At 40.3% G+C, this 21638-nt stretch overlaps 1 protein-coding gene across 1 annotated transcript in view; it reads right to left on the bottom strand.

Annotated features, from left to right (window-relative positions):
• Window positions 1-13602, bottom strand: part of Eda (ectodysplasin A) — a 389966-nt gene extending 376364 nt beyond the window's left edge. Inside the window, exon 1 of the mRNA XM_051178503.1 lies at window positions 12849-13602. Coding sequence (XP_051034460.1) covers window positions 12849-13244 — 396 coding nt within the window. The 5' untranslated portion in view covers window positions 13245-13602. The remainder of the gene's footprint in view (window positions 1-12848) is intronic.
• Window positions 13603-21638: the final 8036 nt, after the last annotated feature.

The following is a 21638-nucleotide window of genomic DNA, read 5'->3' as shown; positions in this document are numbered from 1 at the left end:
AATTATCCAGCTAATATTTTTTTTCAGTTTTAAACTCAGAAGATGCTTTCTCAAGAAAAATGTCCCATGATTCAAAAGTTTGAATCAGGTGTTCATCTTTTTTGCTCCAAATTATATGTTCCAAATAATCCAAGCAGTGAGATTAACCCTACTGCTTTCCAGGAGGGATCAACAAAATCTGTCAAATCATTTGGAGTAGGGACTAGGCCCTCCCTCCCACCTCTAGGCTACAGGAGTATCCCTCCATGGGGTATGTGTTCCCAAAGTCCTTTCGTGCACCAGGGATACATCCTGGTTCCACTGTCAGAGGTTGCTTAGACTGCACAGGCCTTCTAGCTGAGATCCATGTTCAGGAGGTCTGAGTCGGCCTCATGCTGATTTCCCAACTATCAGTCTGGGGGTCCATTAGCTCCTCCTTGTTCAGGTCAGCTGTCTCTGTGGGTTTCTGTAGCCTGGCCTTATCTCCATTTTCTTATCATTCCTCCCTCTCTGCATCTGGATTCCAGTTTGGCTCAGTGTTTATCTGTGGGTGTCTGCTTCTGATTCCATCAGCTACTAGATGAGGTCTCTATGATGGTAGAAAAGTTAGTCATATATCTCATTATCAGGGAAGGGCATTTAAGATATCCTTTCCACTGTTGCTCAGATTGTTAGTTGGGGGTCATCCTTGTAGGTCTTTGGACATTTCTCTAGAGTCAGTTTTCTCTTCAAACCTATAATGGCTCCTTCTTTTATGTTATCTCTCTTTTGTTTTTGTTTTGTTTTGGTTTGGTTTAGAGTTTTTTTTGTTTGTTTGTTTGTTTTGTTTTGTTTTTTGCTCTCATCTATTCCTCCCCTGACTCAATCTTCCTAGTCTCTGTGGAGTGGGGGGGGGGGGGTTAGGAGGATGGTCACGGGGGGGGGGATGGGAGAAAGGCAGGGAAGAAAGGAGGGAGAGAGGGAGGGAGGGAGGGGAGGAGGGATGGAGAGGGAACTGGAAGCGATATATAAAATAAGAAAATAATAGTAAAAGATTAATCCTACTGGTTGCTTCATCATCGAATTGAATTGTTCTAGCCTATTCAGTTAACTCGAAATTCCATGACTACAGACATTCTTTCTAACCTTCTCAAAGTTATAATTCCACATCTATGTACCCATGTCTTGGGGCTTCAATTGTTCTGAAAAGACCATGACCATAGCAACTGTTGTAATAATATATCACACTATTGAAAGGCTAAAAACATTCAGGATAGAAAAAGAAGAAAAGAAACTGAAATTTATGATCCATCTGGGAACAAGAACCTAGGAAAAAGCACCACTTTAGGTTCTGAATTAGAATAACAGTTTAAATGAATAGCCAATCAACTTTCACTTGGACAGTTTTGGATGATCTCAATATCATGATGGATTAAGTTGACATAGGATTGCTAGCAACTTAGGCCAACTTCCAGAAACATAACTCCTATCTGGATAAAAAGAAAACTGAGCATAATATATATGTGTGTCTGTATGTATGTATATATGTAGGTATGTATTACGCCATTCATTAAAAGACAAAAAAGCATATGATAAAACAGCCAGAGTAGTAGAAAAATAAGTTATATAATTGTTAATAGAAATAGATTAAATTAAGATATTTTGTGGTTCCCTATAAATTTCATAATTCCTATTTCTGTGACACGTGCCATTGAATTATTTTGTTGTTGGTTCTTTTTCATATATGAACTCACCATATGCAAGGCTACCCTTGTATTCACAATCCTTCTGACTTTGTCTCACAAATGCTATAATTATAGTTATGAGACACCACACCTGGATTGTGTCATCAGAATCTAGATAAGGTTTTCACCAAATTGGCAGTTTTCTTTGGATAGTATGGACATTTCACCAATTTTACTTCTTCTCATACACAGATATGGAATGCATTTTCATTTATCTGTTCTGCTTTCTTCAATTATTTAATCATTATTTTATAGTTTTCAATGTTCAGGTGTCTGATGCTCTTGATTAAATTTATTTCTAAGAACTTTATTTTTTGTTAGTTATTGTCTGAATGTCCCATATCTATTAGGATATCAAACACAATTTAGCCTCCCCTGGGGTAAAATGACTTCATGAATTCTTTCAAACATCTAAGGAAAAAATATTACCAATATTACACAAATGGTTGTAAGCAACAACAACAAAAAAAATAGTAATGACAGCATAAAATAACACTGATATCCAAACTTGATAATGAGAGAAAATTGCATGCTAATCTCTCTCACTCATAAAGATCAAAGACTCTAAATGAAAGGTTAGTAAAATAATTCAGACATATATGAACTGGACAGTACAATGGAATTAAAGAGGCTTTATCCTAAGGGTATAAAGTTGGCTTCATACTACATTAACAGAATAAGGGAGAAAAAATCCTATGACCAATTCAATATATAAAAGAAAACCATGTGACACAATGATGTAATTCCTTAAGTTACTCAGAAACCTTTGAAAACTAGAAGAAAATTTTAAAGCTGATAAAAATCTTTTTAAACTAACAACTTTTTAAACTAACATCTTTTTAAACTAACAACGTATGACAAGCAGTAAACTTAAAGTTTTCCTCCAGTGTTAAAAAGTGAACAAAGATGTCTGCAATTATTACTTCTATTCAACATTAGTGTAAAAAGTCTAGCCAGTATAATAAAGAAAACATTTTAACTTTTTTATTTAATTTTAAAGTTTTTTTTCAAACAATATATTTGAATCATATCCTTCCCCAACTCCTCCCAGATCTTCCCCACCTCCCTATCCACCCAATTTCATGTTCTCTCTCTCTCTCTCTCTTTCTCTCTGTGTGCATGTGTCTGAATGATTCCTAATGATACTCTGCTATACTCATAGATTGAGCCTAGCATAATCATCTTCAGAGATTCTCTATCCAACAACTGATGCTAAAAAATGCAGAGTTCCATAGCCAAATATTAGGCGGAGCTTGGGGAGTCCCATGGAAGAGAAGGAGGAAGGATTGTAGGAGACAGAGAGGTCAAAGACATCACAAGAAACCCACAGAATCAACTAACCTAGGCTCATAGGAGCTGACAGAGAATAAAATGACAATCAGGATCACGTATGGTTCTGACCCAGGTCCTGTGCATATATGTTATCACATAGCTGAGTGTTCTGGTGAGACTCCAAACAGTAGGAGTGGGGGCTGTCTATAATTCTTTTGCGTGCTTGTGGGACTTTCCTCTTAATGGGTTACCTCATACAGCCTTGATATGAAAGTTTGTGCCTATTCTTATTGTAACTTGTTATGCGATGTTTGGTTTTTGTCTCTGGGAGGCCTGCTCTTTTCTGAAGGGAAATGGGTGGAACTGGGGAAGGTGAGACTAGGAGAAGAAAAGAGGGGAAACTGTAGTTGAGATGTAATATATGAGAGATTAATTAATTAATAAAATAAGAAAAAAATGAAAATCAGGTCAGACAAACATTGTAAGAGCCAGATGAGACAGATAACTCCAAGAAAACAGTATGTTCCAGACACAACAGGACTGATAGACATATGGACTTAGAGGGACTGTGAAAGCATTCAAAAGACCTGGACAAGTTAAAGCTAGACAGGCTCCCCTCATTGAGAGGGCATTGTGAACTCTGGGTCCCACCCCTAACCAAGAATCAATTTGCAATTGATGTCTGCTGGCAAAGGGAAAGTCAGATTTCTCCAGTAGAGTATCACAGGGTATTTGAACTACACTCCAGGAAAAGCCCAGGCACAGGAATAATTGACCAACAGGAAAAAACTTTTAAGGTAGATAAACTTAAAAATGTTTTTCACAAATGCAAAAACAAAAACAAAAAAACCTCTGAGATACCATCTTGCCCCTGTCAGAATAGCTAAAATCAAAACCACACCAACAACAGTTTATGCTGGAGAGGATGTGGAGAAAAGGGAGCACTCCTCCACTGCTGGTGGGAGTGCAAATTCCTACAGCCACTTTGGAAATCAGTATGGTGGTTCCTCAGGAAAATGGTAATCAGTGTACGTCAACATCCACCAATTCCACTCTTAGTCATATACCCAAAAGATGACGGTTCATACAACATGGACATCTGTTCAACTATGTACATAGCAGCATCATTTGTAATAGCCAGAATCTGGAAGCAACCTAAATTCCCCTCAACTGAAGAATGAATGGAGAAAATGTGGTCATTTACACAATGGAGTACTACTCAGTGGGGAAAAATCAATGAAATCTTGAAACTTACAGGCAAATGAATGGAACTACAAGAAACCATCCTGAGTGAGGTAACCCAGTCACAAAAAGAGGAACATGATACATACTCATTCATATATGGATTTTAGACATAGAGCAAAGGATAACCAGCCTACATCCACACCACCAAAGAAGCTAGGAAACAAGGAGGACCCTAAGAAAGACGTACGTGATCCCCCTGAGAAGGGGAAAGGGACAAGATCTCCTGAGCAAATAGGGAGCATAGGGGGAGGGGAGAGGGAGTTAGGAGAAAGAGAAGGGGAGAAGAGGAGGGGAGAGGAGGATGTGAGGGAGCAGGAAGATTTACTCAGGAGCAAGAAAAGAGATACCATAATAGAGGGAACCATTATAGGTTTAAACTAGGGAAATGTCCAGAGATCTACAAGGATGATCCCAACTAATAAACTATTCAATATTGGAGAGGCTACCTTAAATGCCCTTCCCTGATATTAAGATTGATGACTACCTTATATGCCATCTTAGAGCCTTCACCTAGTAGTTGATGGAAACAGAAATATACACTCACAGCTAAACACTGAGCCAAACTGGAATCCAGATGCAGAGAGGGAGGACAAGACCAGGCTACAGAAACACATAGAGACAGCTGAACTGAACAAGGAGGAGCTAATGGGCCCCCAGACTGATAGCTGGGAATTGTATCTACTCAGACCCCCTGAACATGGATCTCAGCTAGAAGGCCTGGGCAGTCTAAGAGACCTCAGACAGTGGAACCAGGATGTATCCCTGGTGCATGAAAGGGACTTTGGGAGCACATTCCCCATGGAGGGATACTCCCTTAGCCTAGAGACAGGAGGGAGGGCCTAGACCCTACGCCAAATGACTTGACAGATTATGTTGCTCACTCCTGGAAGGCATCACCCTCCCTATGGAGTGGGAGAGGAATGAGATGGGGGGTCATGGGAAGGAGGGAGGGAGGGAAAGACAGAGAGAGGGAGGGAGAGGGAACTGGGATATGTAAAATAAAAATAAATAATAATAAAAAACAAAAAAGAAAGAAAGGGAGGAAGAAAGAGAAGGAAAAAGAGAAATTCAAATAAGTTGGAAGGACTTGCTTTCTCAAATATCAAAAGCTTATATGATTCAGTGACCTGCTATGGTCTGGTTGTTGTTTTGGATCCCAAGAATTCATGTGATAGATTGCTTAGCCTTCGGTGTGGCACTGTTGATATGGCAGAACTTTCAAAAGTAAAGCTCAGTGCAAAGTATTTGGACCACTGAAGGCACTACCTTCTGAAAGGATCCATCCTCTAACATACAAAGTATATTAGTTCCCGAAGGTGTAGGCTGCTATGAAATGAGGCCAATCGATGCAATTTTTCACTTTTCTGCACTTTTATTTCTCTTTCTCCACCATTTTGCTATCCAGCCAAGAGTACCCTCACAAAAGCTGAATGGATGCTTTTGAGTCCACAAAATGACCTAAATAATCTCTATTACTGTCAAGTACTTAGCTTTAATTATTTTGTTATAGCAACAGAAAACAGACTGATGAGAAACAGATCAACAGACTACAATAAACAATTCAGAAACAATTTTGGGTGTATATAAGTAATGGATGGATGAAAAAGTAAGAATGTAGAAAAGTAGGAAAAAATCCCTGTAATATAAAGGACTACATCAGTTGGATATTTATATGGAAAAATATAGAGCCTGACCTCTATATCTCCACCACACACAAAATCAATCCCAGGCGGCTTATAAATCTGTGAATGGCACAGACACAAAACTTCTAAATGATAATGTATGAGCATGTCTAATGATTGCAAAGTCAGCAAATACTTCTTTTTAGAAAGATTTGCTTGTGTGCCATGTATGTGCGTGCATGCGTGCGCACATAAAACAGGGTTTCAGTTCATCTGGAGATGAAGTTAGGTGGGTGCTTCCTGATGGTGTGTGTGAGGAACCAATCTCTGGCCCTCTGCAAATGCAGTACAAGCTCTTAACCACTAAATCATGTCTACAGCCCCAGAAAAATATTTCTTTTTTAAAAAGGTTTATTTACTATGTATGCAGTATTCTGCTTGCATGTATGCCTGTTAGGCCAGAAGGGGGAACCAGATCACATTATGGATGGTTGTGAACCACCATGTGGTTGCTGGGAATTGAACCTAGGACCTCTGCAAGAGTAGCTAGTGCTCTTAACTGCTAAGCCATCTCTCCAGCCCCTAGAAAACTATTTCTTAAACAGGGTACAAAAAAAAAAAAAAACACTATTCATGAAAGAAAATATTGAAAATTTTGTTTGTTATTTAAATTAAAAACAATCTCATTTTACATACCAGTCTTGGTTCCGTCTCCCTCCTGTCCTCCAATGCCCCTCACCAAAACCCTCATCCCACCACCTACCCCTGTCCACTCCCCCCAGGGAGGGTGATACCTCTCATGGGAAATCATCAAAGTCTGTCATGTCATTTGGGGCAGGGCCGAGGTCCTCCCCTGTGTATCTAGGCTGAGAGTATCCCTCTTTGTGGAATGGGTTCCCAAAGTCCATGCACGAGGGATAAACACTGGTTCCACTGCCAGAGGCCCCATAGACTGCCCAAGCCTCCCAACTGACACCCATGTTCAGGGGGCTTGGTTCAGTCCTATGAAGGTTCTCCAGTTGTCATACAGGGGTCCATGTGTTCCCACTTGATCAGGTCAGGTGTTTCTGTGGGTTTCCCCAGCCTGGTCTTGACCCCTTTGCTCATCACTCCTCCCTCTCTGCAACTGGATTCCAGGAGTTCAGCTCAGTGTTTAGCTGTGGGTATCTGCTTCTGCTTCCATCAGCTACAGATAAAGGCTCTAGGATAGCATATAAGGTAGCCATCTATCTCATTATCAGGGAAGGGTATTTAAGGTAGCCTCTCCACTATTGCTTAGATTTTTAGTTGGGGTTATCCTTGTGGATCTCTGTACATTTCCCTAATGCCAAATTAAAGCCTTCTGTTCATCAAAAGATATTATAAAAGTAGGTCACAAATGTGGGAATATTTTGCAACCTATAAGAAGAGCCCATTTCCAAGGTGTATAAAGATTTCTAGGGTTCAGCAGTTAAGAGTGCTTGTTGCTCCTGAAGATGATCTGAGTTTAGTCTGAAACACCCATGTCAGGAAGCTAACAACTGCCTATAACACCAGCTCCTGGGAATCCAGAGCCCTCTTCTGGTCCCTGCAGGAACCTGCACTCACATGTACACAAACACTCATACATATAATTAAAAAGAACATACTTTAATTATATAAATCTGTAGGAATAGGGCAATTTGACAGTAAAATAGGCAAAAGGTAGATAATTACTTCAAGAAGATATCCAAATTGATAACACATATGGTAAGAAACACAATCTCATCAGTCTTCCGAGAAGAATCCCTTAAAATCCTAAGATAAAGTAACTCATTGATAGACTACTTACCTAGCATACATGAACTCTTGGGATCCATTCCCAATATCACATACAATAACAAGATACCACAACAAACTGACTCACCAGAATGGCTGTGATTGCAAGGTATACAACAACTGCAATTCTCACACATTGCTGGTGAGAATTCAAATCTTCAATATCTTAGAAAAACTGTCATCAATAACTTTAAAATATGTATTTTCCATTGCATAAAAACTAATCCTAGGTATATATTCAATGGAAGTTCTAATAATTGGAACCAAAAGACAGGTATAAAACTATCTGAAACATCATTATTCATAATAACTCCTAACTGGAAATAATCTATATATTTATTACTGTAATAAGGAATTTATAAATTATGATATATTTCAACAACAGTATATATAAAATATAAATTAAAAATATTTCTGTCTGCAGAATATAGGGTTAACCAAAAACAACAAGACTCAAAAGAATACATATATCTGATTTCATTCATATACAGTTCAAAATTAACAAAATTATTTCTGGTAATAGAAGTCAGGACGTTCATTATCTTTGGAGAGTGAGAATGATATAGTGATAAAGATGGGCACAATTAAGGTTTGCAGGATTTTGAAAATATTTTCTCTCTTGACTTAGGTGCAAGCAACATTAGTGTGCTCACTTTGTAATAGTTCATCAAATGATACAATTATGATGTGTATGCTTTTCTATATTTGTAATTATATGTCAATAAAATGTAAGGAAAAAGAATAGAAATGAGTCAGACAAAGATGGTTCTCTACAATGGCTGCTTTACAGACAAAGGCATGAGGCTTTTCTTGGTAATATTCTTGGGAATTCAAATCGCTTCAGAAATTCTTGGTATAAAGATATCTTCTCTCTAAGGTAGTTACAGATAAATTACAGATCATTTTTCACAAGATCTAAGAGAGAAAGATGAGACCGAAAAGCAAATAAAATATCAAACAACGTATTACAAAAAGCGTTTAGTACCATCTTAGAGGGAAAGTGTAAAACTAGGAAATGGATCACATGGTTAGGACTCCTCTTTTCCACTTCACTTTCTAATTATTTTTGAAAAAGTGAAACATTACCAATGTAACTATTTACCTAAGCAAAATTGACAAAGAGACCAGAGAGAAACAGGGTTGTTTTATAATGCCTTTGTTTTATATAAATGTTACCCAAGTCCCCAAAAAATTTCACTTCAACAACTAGTTTTCTACAACTAGTGCTGTTAGAAATCATAAATATAGTACAGATGGTGCATTTCTGATGAGCTTTAATGTAAAGGCAGATTATTAAGATGAAAATCAGTAACGACTACAGAATAATCCCCAAAGAGAATATGGTGAGTGACTTCCAGGAGTAAAATTAATGAGAGTGAAAATGAGAGGGATATCATGAAACCAGCACATCAAAAGCCTTAAAGAACACATTGAAAAGTCGACATTTAAACTCATAAACAACTTATCTAGATTCCACAACTTGTGGGATATGTGGGATATGACCAACATGAATCACCTAGAATGATTTTTAGTTATTATGAATATCAAATTTTGGTATGCTAATGATGTATCTAGTTATACTCAAAGATCTCTGCAGAGTATTAAAGCTACCTCCTGTTACATCACCTCAAATATTAGGAATATATCTCAAGCATCTCCAACAGTCCTGAATAAATTCCTATTGATCTGCCTGTAGTTTAGATTCTGAGATGCTACCATTATTTATTTCTCTCACCATAACTTTTTCAAACATTATAAGACATCTAATATGAGCTGGAGAGATAGCTCAGCCATTAAAGGCTAGGCTCACAATCAAGAATATATCTAATATTTAACACTGTATCTAGCACAAAGAAGTATTTATTTATTGAGCTTAGATCATTAAATTACACGAACGCTCTAACCATACTCATCTCTCTCCTGATTTGGAAGACTTTTCACTCCTTCCTCTCTTCTCTCTCCAGACTGAAAGAAAAAACTAGAAAATCTTTCCTTTTGATCAATTTAATTGGGTTTCTGGAGGCGTTTATCAATCAGCTGTTAGCTTTTTCTTGCGGAACAGCAACCAGAATTTTCTGTCTGATTGTAGACAAAAATTCATTTTTGATCTTCTCCATGAAAAAAAGTTTTGTTTTGTTTTTGACACATTCCTGAGATTCTCCACCATGTTTTTGAAATTTGAGGGACATAATCATGAGCAGATCTTTTTTCTCTATAGTGTGATCCAGGGATTTTTTTAAAAAATGTTTTTAATTATTTGTCATCAAAATCAGAGACTACTGGTACATCCCTAGCTCTTAAGCTAAACTTTACGAAGTATCCAGATACAGCTCCTTATCTCCTTCAGCTAAAGGAGACAGTCCATGTTTGCAGATGCTACCCTCTCACTCTTTATGATCAGCAACTGTTTCCCTTCTTTTCTTATACCTTCTCTGAAGAAATTTGCTAATCTTCCTGCTTTATGTCCTGAATTCCTTCTGTATCCAGATTCTTTTTTAACGGCAGTATGCTATACATACACCTTTGATGATTTCTGGAGTCCTTCCTTCAGTCATACTGAGAGCCCAAAGTCCAATCATCTCATAAGTATGAATAACTTCACCTTTGCCTAAATGTATATACCACCTTACATAACGAAATGCAGCTAACTGATCTGTTCACCACAGTTTAGTGTCATCAGCTTGCCTTCACTCTTTCTAAATATATTGGTATGAAACCCAAATACATTGCCCACTGGAGGATGGATGTTTTTGTCTCTGGTCCTCTCTATCCAACACTTGCCGTAACAGCAGCTGTTTTTCAAACTAAAATATAAAATATGACCTACATGGCCAAATCCCAGGAGACTGTTTACTTCCTTATTATGAATCAGAATCTGTCAGCACAACTTAGAAGTTTGACTGTCAGCAGTTAGTACAATTACATATCACTGCAAAACCAGCAGAGGGTGCACCAGGGCACTAGAAATTTTACCCAGATATAGCACATCAATTTAACTCAATTAGCCAATCACATTTTCCTTTATTTATTTATTCATATATTTGCTTATTTATATGCTTAAACTAATATTCTCAAGAGAAACAAGTTGAATATGAGCTAACACTTCTCCAGTTATATTCCTGTTTTCCTGAAAGTAAAGTTCAAGACAAAAAAAGGAGTATATGGTTAAACTTGGTCTGGTCAAAATGTAGTTAGAGCAGAACAAAATGACAGAGATTTGAACCCTTCATTTTATAAAAAAAAAAATCTACTATGGAGTTCCAACCTACAGTTGCTTCATTCCCCTCAACTTTTTTTTTTTTTTTTTTTTTGATAGACACCATATTATGGGGTAATGTGTACTAAACTGGAGGATGAAGGCACAACTTCATCCTAGTTTTGACTAAAGCTATGATATATTGGGCCATTTACTTCTCCCTCAGGGCCTATACGTTCTTCAAAAGAATCAATAAAATAGACGTGGGTGGTACCTTACAAATCTGAAAAACTTCAATTCCAAGTTGATGCCAATAAATGTATCATTGCTTTGACTGTCCCAAAAGACTAAACTAGAAAGATTCTAAAGGACAGGAGATGAGAAACTGTGTTGAAACACCTAAGTATTTTAGTGCTACACAAGTGTAAGCAACTAAAAGCCATGCCAAAACCATGTGAGTCCCATGCCCTCACAGAAGCTCTAGAATACAGCTGTCCCACTAATCCTCAATACACGAACATGACACTGTCCACCCTGAATGCCAAAAAACCTTGACCACCAGTTGAGTAAAGAAGTTGAATTCTCTGATACTTTTTCACAGAATACTGATGGGCAGCTGCTAAGTATTTCTAGGGGCATGAGGAGTGGGGAGACAAATAAAAGACCCAGAGTCTTAATTAGTTATTACCCAGTCATAATGTTTAAAGTTTCCAGCATGAGGAGCATGTCTGCAGATTCTCGTCTATGATAAGCTGTTATATAAGTTGGGGTCTGTTTGAAAGGCATTTTAGGGCTGGGGCAATTTTACAAAATACATTGTAAAAGTAAAAAGTGTCAGTCCTGACAGAGTATTGTTATGGATGTGACAGCTCTAAAGTGTACAACTTTGAAGGTCAAAGTAGCACAAATAATGTTTAAAGAATTGTGACAATGGCTATGGATGTAACACTAAATTCAGAAGACTCCCATGCCTCACGTCAAGTAAGTTACTTACACAACTTGTTTTTTCAAAGGGTACAAACTAACCATTAGTCTTTAACCACCTCAAAAAGATCCTTGGTTGCATTGCCTAAGATTCACATATAAGACAACTTTGGCAACCACGAGAATACTTAATATCAAGTACGCTGAATTTACTTGAAGAAACAGTAAGGAAAACAACCAAACTAGTGGTTTGCTAAAAGGGGATACAAACACTCTAAAGAATACCAAAAACAAAACAAAACTCCAACTTCCTGTTCTGAAGCTAGCGATAAGGAAAACTCTTCACACCCACTGCACCCCACTCCATCAACAAGAGTGTCAGAACCGGCATGCAAAGGGTGAGTTTTATTTCCATAGATTTTTTAAATTGCTGTTCAGAAGTTGTCTAGCAAGACGGCATATTTCTACCAGAATTCCTCAGGGGCGCTGATCCTCACGAGAACGCCCAGGACAATCGGTCTCAAATTGCAGGTAAGTGAGAAAAAGCTCACATTCTGGTCAGCGCAAAAGAACCCGGCGCTGAAAAGTACGGTTAAAAGTTGTTTCAACAGGCGTGGAACAGTTATTACAGCTGTTTACAGCTCCAACTCCAAAGAGGAGCCTGCTAGTGCTGGCATCAGCTCGGGACACGAAGAAACAAGCACCGTGGGCAGGGAACCTCACCAGGGGCACCAGGGGCCAAGCTGCTGGCCGTTAGACGGCCACGGGGGCGGCGCAGGCACCTCTCCGCCGGCCCGGGCGCGAGCCCGGCCAACTTTTCACCAAAGCAGCCCACACCCCCCCGGGGGCGGCGCATGCAGGCTGGGCTTTCCAAGTCCATGGGACCCGAGAGGGTCTGGATGAGCCAAGCCAGGAACTGAGAACAACCTGCCCCGGACAACCTCTCCCTAGCTCTCCGGCCCACTCCCAGGTCCTGCCCTGTAACTTGGCTCTGAGTGGCAGAGTCCCCCGAGCCCTGAGGCGCAGGCCCCCACCCAACCTAGCAGGGGAGGGGGCCTCCAAGGCCGCCGCCCCTCCTAGGTGACTCACCTGGTGCCGGTCCTGGGAGTCAGGGGGGAGTGGATCTTCTCCTGGTTCCAAAGGCTGCTGTGGAAAGGGCGGCTGCCCGAGGTGGCGGGTGATGGGACCCACAGGGTCGAGGCTACCAGGGCTGCTTAGGGTGCCAGAGGTGCCAGGAGCACCCGGGCCGCTGAGGCGGGACTCGGTTCCCCGTTCCCGCCGCAATTCGGACCGCAACTCTAGGTAGCAGCACAGCGTCAGCAGGTGGAGGGCCAGCGAGAGGCCAAAGAAACCCAGGAAGAGCCGGCAGCTGTTCCCTTCGCCCGCCCGAGCAGGGGCCCCGCGACAGCCGCAGCCCTGGCTGCCCCGCTCCCTTGGCGCTGCTGTAGGCAGGGGTTCCCTGCGCTCTACCTCGGGGTAGCCCATGGCCTCCAGAGACAGCCACTATCTGAGGCCCGGGAGCCTCTGCCTCTGCCTCAGCCCTTCACGACCCCTGACAAGCGGCTACTGTCCTGCCATCGGCTGGGGGCTGCAGGGACCCGTTCCTGAGCGACGGTGGCTGGGCGGGACAGAACAGGGAGCAGCCGCATGTGCAGCTCCACTCCGAGGGGTGGGAAAGGGAGGAGGAGGGGCGGGAGAGAGGGGCGGCGCGGCCCAGGAGGGAATGAGGGAGGAGGTCCTCACCTACCCCGCCCCATGCCTCAAGGGGCGGCTGGGACGCCCAACCACGGGCCCGCCAGGCCTGGGCGCCCCGCCCCCTGCCTTTCCACTCGGGCCTCCAGCCGTGGGGCGGGGCCTGGGGGCGTGGGGGTTCACCTCTGCCTGGCAGCCCCACCCAGCTCTTCCCGCTTGCCCCGTTGCAGTTGGTGACTGCCGCTGTCCTTCATCTCTGGACTCCACCCCGGTTTAACCCTTCAGCAGCGCCACTATGGGGGAGGGCAGGAGGGGGAGGCTGAGAAGAATTTGGGAACCTTAGAAAGAACGTGGAGTAAAGAAAAGGAGGCAGAAACTAGCATTAATAGAAATGTTTGCAATTAACTGCAGTTGTTAATAACATCATCCAGTACTTATCTGTTGCTTTCAATCTTCAAAGCGTTTAACAGACGTTAAACTAATTAAAACAGTTCAGGGTTTGGAATGAAACCATGCCTGCTGTGTTTGCAATTCAATGGCTCGCCAGAAGAAAAGGAGACCTAGGAGCCAGGGAGCCAAACAGACTGGGAATCAGGCTGTCTCACTCCTAGAGTGAGTCTGGGGGCGCCGTCAAAGCCTAGTGCCAAGTGCCTAGTGCCAAGTGGAGCTGAAGTGATGCTGTCCCTTGACGGGTAAAACAGTTTCCTAGGATTTCTTGACATATTAATTCATTCAACAGATATGCATTGACTCCTTTCATAAGGCAGAAAGTGTTGTGTGAGAGAGCCCACAGCCAAAAGTTTATCTTCTTCTAGGGCTGCAGGAGTTTTGAAAGATCACAAGCCTTCAAAGAGCAGGTGGGTAAACTGAGGGTCACAATGAGGTGAATTTTTTACAAGGGTGGTCCACAAAATGGCCAGACACTATTGGCATCTCTACTTGCAGACAACTGTTCTGGCCTCTCCACCCTTCCCATGCTTCCCCTGGAGTACTCCCTGGGGGAAGTTCAACAAGTCAGCCAAATGTTCCAGATGTACATGCTGCAACTGCAGCATCTTCAACAGCTGCACCAATCAGAAACAGGGTCAGAGAAAAAAAATGGCAAATGTCAGAACAATAGACCTGGAAATGAAGGATGGAAAAGATTAGTTGTCAAGAGTCAAAATTGACAAGCGTTACTAGTCTCAGATTTTAGAGACTTAAGTAGCTGTAGCATAGCAAGCATTCACTTTTCTAGCCAGTAGGCACTCTCATTTCCATGCAATTGAGAAATGAATAATTAGCAATTTTATTGACTTGAAGCAAGCATAGTAAAAGCCACAGGGGAGGCTTAGTGATGCCCCAGAGCACTTAAAGATAGGCTTGAGACCTAGGCTGATAAGGGAGAAGAAATACACAGAAGAATATAGAAAAGGAGACAAAAGAAAAACAAAACTAAAAGCATATGGCACAGAGGTCGGTGCAGAGAGCACAGAGGTCATAAGCTTTAAATATATCAGCCACCGACAAGTTTGCTTTCGTAGCCTTGTGAATGGTCTCAGTGCTCCCCAAACATCTTTTTGTCCTCTTCTTAACCTTTACCTATGAAACCCAAAATTTGAAAAAAAAAATCTCATCATCACACAGATAAGGAGGAAAAGAAAGACTTGCAACAGCAGCTCTCAAGATCTACTTGTCCAGACCAGGAATTCTAGATGCTAGGAAAACCGCCAGGCTGATTTACCTTAATTATCACAGCCAGGATTATTGGAAAGAATGCAAGACCAGAAGTCAGGAGGCCTCACTCTGCCACTAGTTTGTCTGGTCACTCTGAGCAAAGCAACATACTTTTTGGAGGGAGTGGGGAAACACTGGCTAGGTTTCTTCAACTGTAAAATGGAGAGTTTAAACTGTAACAGCTATTACATTGTGCCTTATCTGTCTCATCACTGGCTATGTTGAATTTATTGCACACACAGTTAAAAGAGGCTACTTTATCTTCATCTAAATTAAAAAGGAAATAAATAACATCCATCTCCTGATGGTGGTGGTGGTAGTGGTGATTCTCAAGGGTGTTACTGGTTTCAGCTTCTGTGTTCTACCAGCTTTTACATTTTTAAAATGTATCACTATTACTGTGTGTGTGTGTGTGTGTGTGTGTGTGTGTGTGTGTGTGTGTTGGGGGTCTCACATGCCATTGAGTACATAAAAAGGTAATAGGATAACTTTGCTGAATCTGTGTCAATCTCCACCTTTACATAAGTTCCCAGGACCAAAGTGAGATCATCAGACTTGCACTATAGAGAGATCTGCAAACACCTTATCAGCTGAGCCATCTCACTGAGGCCCTTCTTTTCATGACTGAACCAAGAAAGACCCTGTTTGCATTATTACACTCAGAATTTCATTTGACCTAGGACCTCATTTTGATTCCTAAGAGGCAGGAAATATGGCTTCATACACTTTATAAATATCACAGTGAACCAAGGCAATGAGAAATAAATGTGGTTATAATAATAATTATCATTATATTAATGAAGCACTGTAGATTAAACTTAGAAGTCTCATATGCTCCAGGCAAGCATTCTACCACTTAGCTACACCCCCAACCCACAAGTTCCTTTTTATTAATATGTTGTCTGTGTTTTGATGCATTGCTTCACTTTGCTTCTGTTTCCATAGTGCCCTGTCCCCTACAGCACAGGTCTGAAAATGATAAACTTGTAGGCCACATTTAGCAAACAAATGTGTTGTGTTTGGTATAATGTTAGCTAAAACTTGGATTGAAAAAGGAAACTCAATTCTAGCATTTAGAAATCTGGAGGTTTCACGTTTTTAGAATGCAGATTTCTTGGTTTTCTAAAAAGAAAAAGAAAAAAAAAAACAAGACCTGTTAACACATTGGGTCCACATTTCCATATGGCTACATCCAGCTAAAACTGCCCCCTTTGAGAATAATTTACATAACCCTTTCTACCCCTTGACCCTGGTCTATCCTTATCAACCACTTATTTTACTTGTCTGATACCAAGGTATTGGCTCCTTGACTGGCATACAATCTGCCATTTCAACATTATTAATTGCTATCCTTTAAAGAAGTCATGCTAAGGCATTGCTAAATTCACTATCCTTTCTCAGACTTCTGCCCAAGCTACTCTTTTTTCACTAAAAGTATCCCCATCTGCAAAACTTTCAAGAATAAATGTACATATTCTCTTTAATATGGCCTAACAACTTACTCCAGATTTTCTTTCATGCTTTCATTGCACATTGAGCATACCTACCTTAAAGATATTTCAAGTATCATGTTGTTTTTTAAGTGTCTTATGATTTTCTTGCCACAAAACTGATCTTCTTAGTGACAAGACTTACACTTTTTCAACTTTGTTTGTTCCCAAACTCTAGCATAGTATCAACCATGCAGCTGGCACCAAAATTATTCAGTAACTGAATAAGGCATGAAATCTTCTACAATGAACTAGACTGCCTAGAATTCCAAAGAAGGGAACTTGTCCATGGGATGTTTGTGAATACTATTTAAGAAGCACCTTTTGGGGGTTGAGCTACAAAGCATGTGTACATAGAACCACATGACAGGGCTAGGGATGTAGCTCAGTAATAGAACACACGCCTAGCATGCATAAGGTCCTGGATTCCATCCTCATCACCAGCAATACTAGGAAATGCAGCGGCATCTTGCCTTGCCAGTTAACTTGTAGTAGTGGCCACACAGTTTGGGTGTGGTTTCAGGTAGAGATGTAACCCTTTTAAGGTAGAGGAACGGCGGGTCTTGGAGAATATCAGAAGAGTAGAGACTGCATCTTCTGGAGCAGGAAGGCCATAGCAGTTATTTACTCTTATCTGTGTAAATTCTTCCCCAATAAAACACCTATTTATCATTTATCTTGGGTATGGTGAGCTCATTTAAACCCCAACTTCAAGGAACTGAGCACAGGGCTTGTACATGCTAGGTAAACACCATACAACTGAACAGCATCAACCACTGCCTCATAGGCCTTTCTTTCCTGCTGAACTTCATTTCCCATGTTTGTTTGTCTTGGCTGAATATAAAAAAATAGGAATTGACAACCCCTGAACAATAAGATTATAAATAAGTTGACAAACCAGGTATAGTGGTACATATTTGTAGTCCCAACTATTTGGAAGGCTGAGTGAGAGAATTAGTTGAGCCCAGAAATTTAAAGACAACCTGGAGAACATAGTCAGATTCACATCTCAAAAGACAAAGGCAAAAAAATGTTGACAATCCCTGACAGACCAAATGAGTGGAATGTGCTATGGAATTTGGCAGGAACTGATATTAAATACTTGGTACTATGGTTAATCCACAGAATAATCATAGAGATCAGCAGGGTAACTATGATATACTTAGTGACTTGATGTAGTTGAGGGGAATATGGGTTTTGGAGATAGATTCTCATTTGAATCTTAAATTATTTACTTTTCAGCTATAGTGTTTAATACAAGTGATTTTTGCTTGTCTTAGACCACCTCAGTTTTCTCATGTGGAAAAGTGGAGCTGATAGTATATACTTTTAGAATAGGTACTTCGTAAGATAGCTGTGCTTGAATGGGATGTGTTTAAGAGGAAAAGTTTTGTTGTACTCTCTCAGGGCTCTCAGTAATTGGGCCTATTTAATAAACTGACAGCAGGCAGATTAACAGGATGAAATGAATACGAAATGTATGATGTACAAAAGTGCATCAACATAATAGAGAAATGAATGTTAAATATGCAATGAGATTTAGAAATTTATCTATCCTTATAATAAGGGAGATGGAGATAAATGTAGGCAACTAAGAATATGTACATATATATATATATATATATGAAGTAAGTGAATGGGTCTTGAAAAAAAGTGGTAACAGACTGTAAAGACATTCTTTTTCTTCATATTAAACTCCAGGGTATGATAACAAACTCCACAGTCCTCTCCAATGATAACTGTTTAGTCAGCCACAGTTGACAAGATTGCCAGGGAAGTAATTCATGGAAAATGAGTTACTTTAAGAAGACATATCTTTCTACTGAAAAAACATAATTGTTTCAAAGTAGCATAGTAGGGGCATGGCATCCTTCACAGAAATTACATATCAAAGTTTCTGGAACTACATACAGATCACACACACACATACACACGCACGCATGCATACACGCACGCACAGACATTTACATGCACTTGTATGTGACTTTTATCCCAAGAAAACCAGAGCAACCACATACAGCAGTTCTCCAGAACATGCTAGAAAAAAAGAAAAGTTGCATATTTCACACTTTTCAATTGCCAGTCCCCTTTTATGTATTAAATACATTAAATTTTTAAATAGAGCCTATGTGTATTCACCACCCTCTCCTGAACATTTTCTGGTTCCCTATCCCAATACTGTTCTCTTTGCTTACTGCATTAGTTACTTTTATATTGTGATAAAACACCACTAACAAGGCAACTTATAGAAGGAAGGGTTTAATTGTGCTTATAGTTCCAAAAGAAGTATCCATAATGACAGGGGAGGCATGGCAGTGGGTGAGTGGAGCAGAAAAGTTGGATAGCAAACACAAAGCAGAGAGAGGAAACTGAAGGTGGAGCAAGGCTTATTATAAACCCTCAAAACCTGTCCCCAGTGTGGCATACTTCCTTCAGTAAGTCTCCACCTCCTATTCTACAACCTCTACAAACAGTGCCCCTACCCAGGGACCAAGTCTTCAAATATGTGAGTCTATGAGGGACATATCTCTTCTAAAGCACTACACTCACCCTATTTCAAACATGTTAGACCCTTTACTGTTTTTTAAACCCCTGAAGAATGCTACCACTAAAGAATAGCTCCATCTTTATTCCTTCTTTCTGGAAAGCTATTGTCCCAAGTAGCCACATTGCTTCTCCCTTACTCCAGGTATCTTCTGGGGTATCACCTAATATGAAATTTAATCTTGACCAACTTCCTACCATTTCCTGTCCGCTCTTTTACCACTTGAAATACTGAATATTTGTTGATTGTGGGATTCCTCTGCAGCCACAAATAAAAATAATCAATTCTATATGACAGAGATTTGTGTCTAACTTTGTCCATTGCTTTACAAACAAAACAGTACATGTCATACAATAAATGTTTGTTGATGAGATAATTAACTCTCCTATTTGAGTAAGAGGAATGAGAAAGGCATAGTCAGGCATTTTGCTAAACAATCAAGAACTTTCCAATATAGAGACTCGGTGCCTCCTCCAGAGAAAAGAATACTCAGGGCCACACAAATAATTACAATGAAGGAGGTGAGGAATGTTGGTTTAACATTCATCTCCTATGTGACAGCCTTTCTCATTAACTTCCATGTGAATTTCTATAATGACTATTTCACCTATGAGAAAACTGGGGTTCAGAGGAATCAAATCATTGGTACAAATCTACAGAGATTAAGTACTACAGTATGAATTTGCATCTAGATCTGACTGGATGCAAAAACCCATGCTCTGTCCTCAAAATGACCTCCCACCTATTATCAGATCTCAAATGCAGCTTCATAGAGCCAGGTATGTGCACTATTGGAGTCCTGGAGGGGTAGAGAGATAATCCAGCTGGAAGTCACAATGTTTTCTCCCTCTAATCCCTCTGCTATTGACATCTTTTACCTGCAACTCCAAGGTCACCATGAAAACTATCATTAGATGAATGTACTAAAAAATAGATGGTATCAGATTATCTTCCTACTGATGAACCAACAGTGATCCGGCTCGTTGTCCTGATACACAAGCCCTTTATTTGACCCTAAGATAATTTTTCATCTGTGTTGCCACTAGGCCTCTACAACTGCTGCCTCTGTGACTCTCAATGTTCAGAAGCAAATGTCTACATTCCTGCTTCTTTGCCTTACACTGACATTAGTCCCATTGCCTTTTCAATTTTCTGTCCTCTTTGTCTCCTTCCTCTACCTATTTGGAAAGCATGGAATTCTCTCTCTTTTTTTTTTTTTTTCCAAATCTATACTGCTCATTTTCTTTTGTGAGCATGTGTGTGTTGGGGAAAGCATGTATTTGTCTTGTGTATGTGTGTGGTGCCTGTGTGTGTGAATGTGTGTGTATGTGTCCTTTTTAAATGTGCATGCACGAGTGGGTGTGTTGGAGGGCATACATGAGCAAATGTGTGCCTCTGTGTGTATATGAAAACCCATGTCAGGTGACTTCCTAAATCATTCTCCATTCTACTTATTAAGGTAGGATCTCTCAATGAGGAAAAGAACTCTCCAATTCCTGCTACTCTAGCTTGCCAGCTTGCCCTGGGGTCTCTGCTTTCCAAGTGCTGGGATTACAAGCAGCCACCAAAACTGGCCATCTTTTTATGATTTTTTATGAGTTTATGAGTTTGGGAGATTTGAACTCTAGTCCTAATGCCTATATCGCAAGTATTTTATTCAGCCTTTGTTAACTACTTTGAATTATTTGCATTTATGAGTATGACAATCATGTGTTAATCACATGAAAATAGTCCGCATTTATATCTACTTGGGCCTTATCTAAGATCTAGCTCATGTTCCTAGACATGGCCTGTCTGTCTGCAGTGCTCTCCACCAGGACACCCTGCCCATACTGCTCATCTGCCACTCATAGCATACTACTCAAGATTGCTAATTCATCCCCATTCTGTGCAAATGTCTAATTTTCCCGCCTTACTTCCAATTCTCCTTGAAGGACAGGACCCTGTGCTAGCCCCCACAGGGTCTACCTCAAGCCAGAACTTACCAAATCTTTGCTAATGGATTAAGCACTCTGCGCAGATGAATTTTAAGCAGGGTTTTGAAGGCCAGAGTAGTCTTGGTTTGACAGAAATAAGACAGCTGCCCTAGGTGGAAGGCTCAGTAAAATAAGATGCTGAGCACATTTATATAAGCAAGGCTACAAGGAGTATTCGGAATAAATTTAAACACACACTCACAAAGTGGAAAGAACAGCACATCTTTTACTCACTGGAGGAAATGACTATAGCCATAACTGACAAAGAAATGTTTGCAGAAATCCAGAAAGAATGATAAGAACATAGAAATTCTTCTTGTTATAAACAAGCAAGATGGTACAACATGGAATATTCATTTTACAATAACATCTTTGGCTACTCATGAGTGGATGAGCATATGGGAAAACTCTCACTCCATGAGAGGAATTTTTTTCATTCAAAAATAGAAAACCTTACTGG

The sequence above is a fragment of the Phodopus roborovskii genome, unplaced genomic scaffold (assembly GCF_943737965.1).
Source record: "Phodopus roborovskii unplaced genomic scaffold, PHOROB, whole genome shotgun sequence".
Taxonomy (NCBI): domain Eukaryota; kingdom Metazoa; phylum Chordata; class Mammalia; order Rodentia; family Cricetidae; genus Phodopus; species Phodopus roborovskii.
The sequence above is the reverse complement of the archived record's forward strand: the minus strand, read 5'-3'. Positions and strand labels throughout refer to the sequence as shown.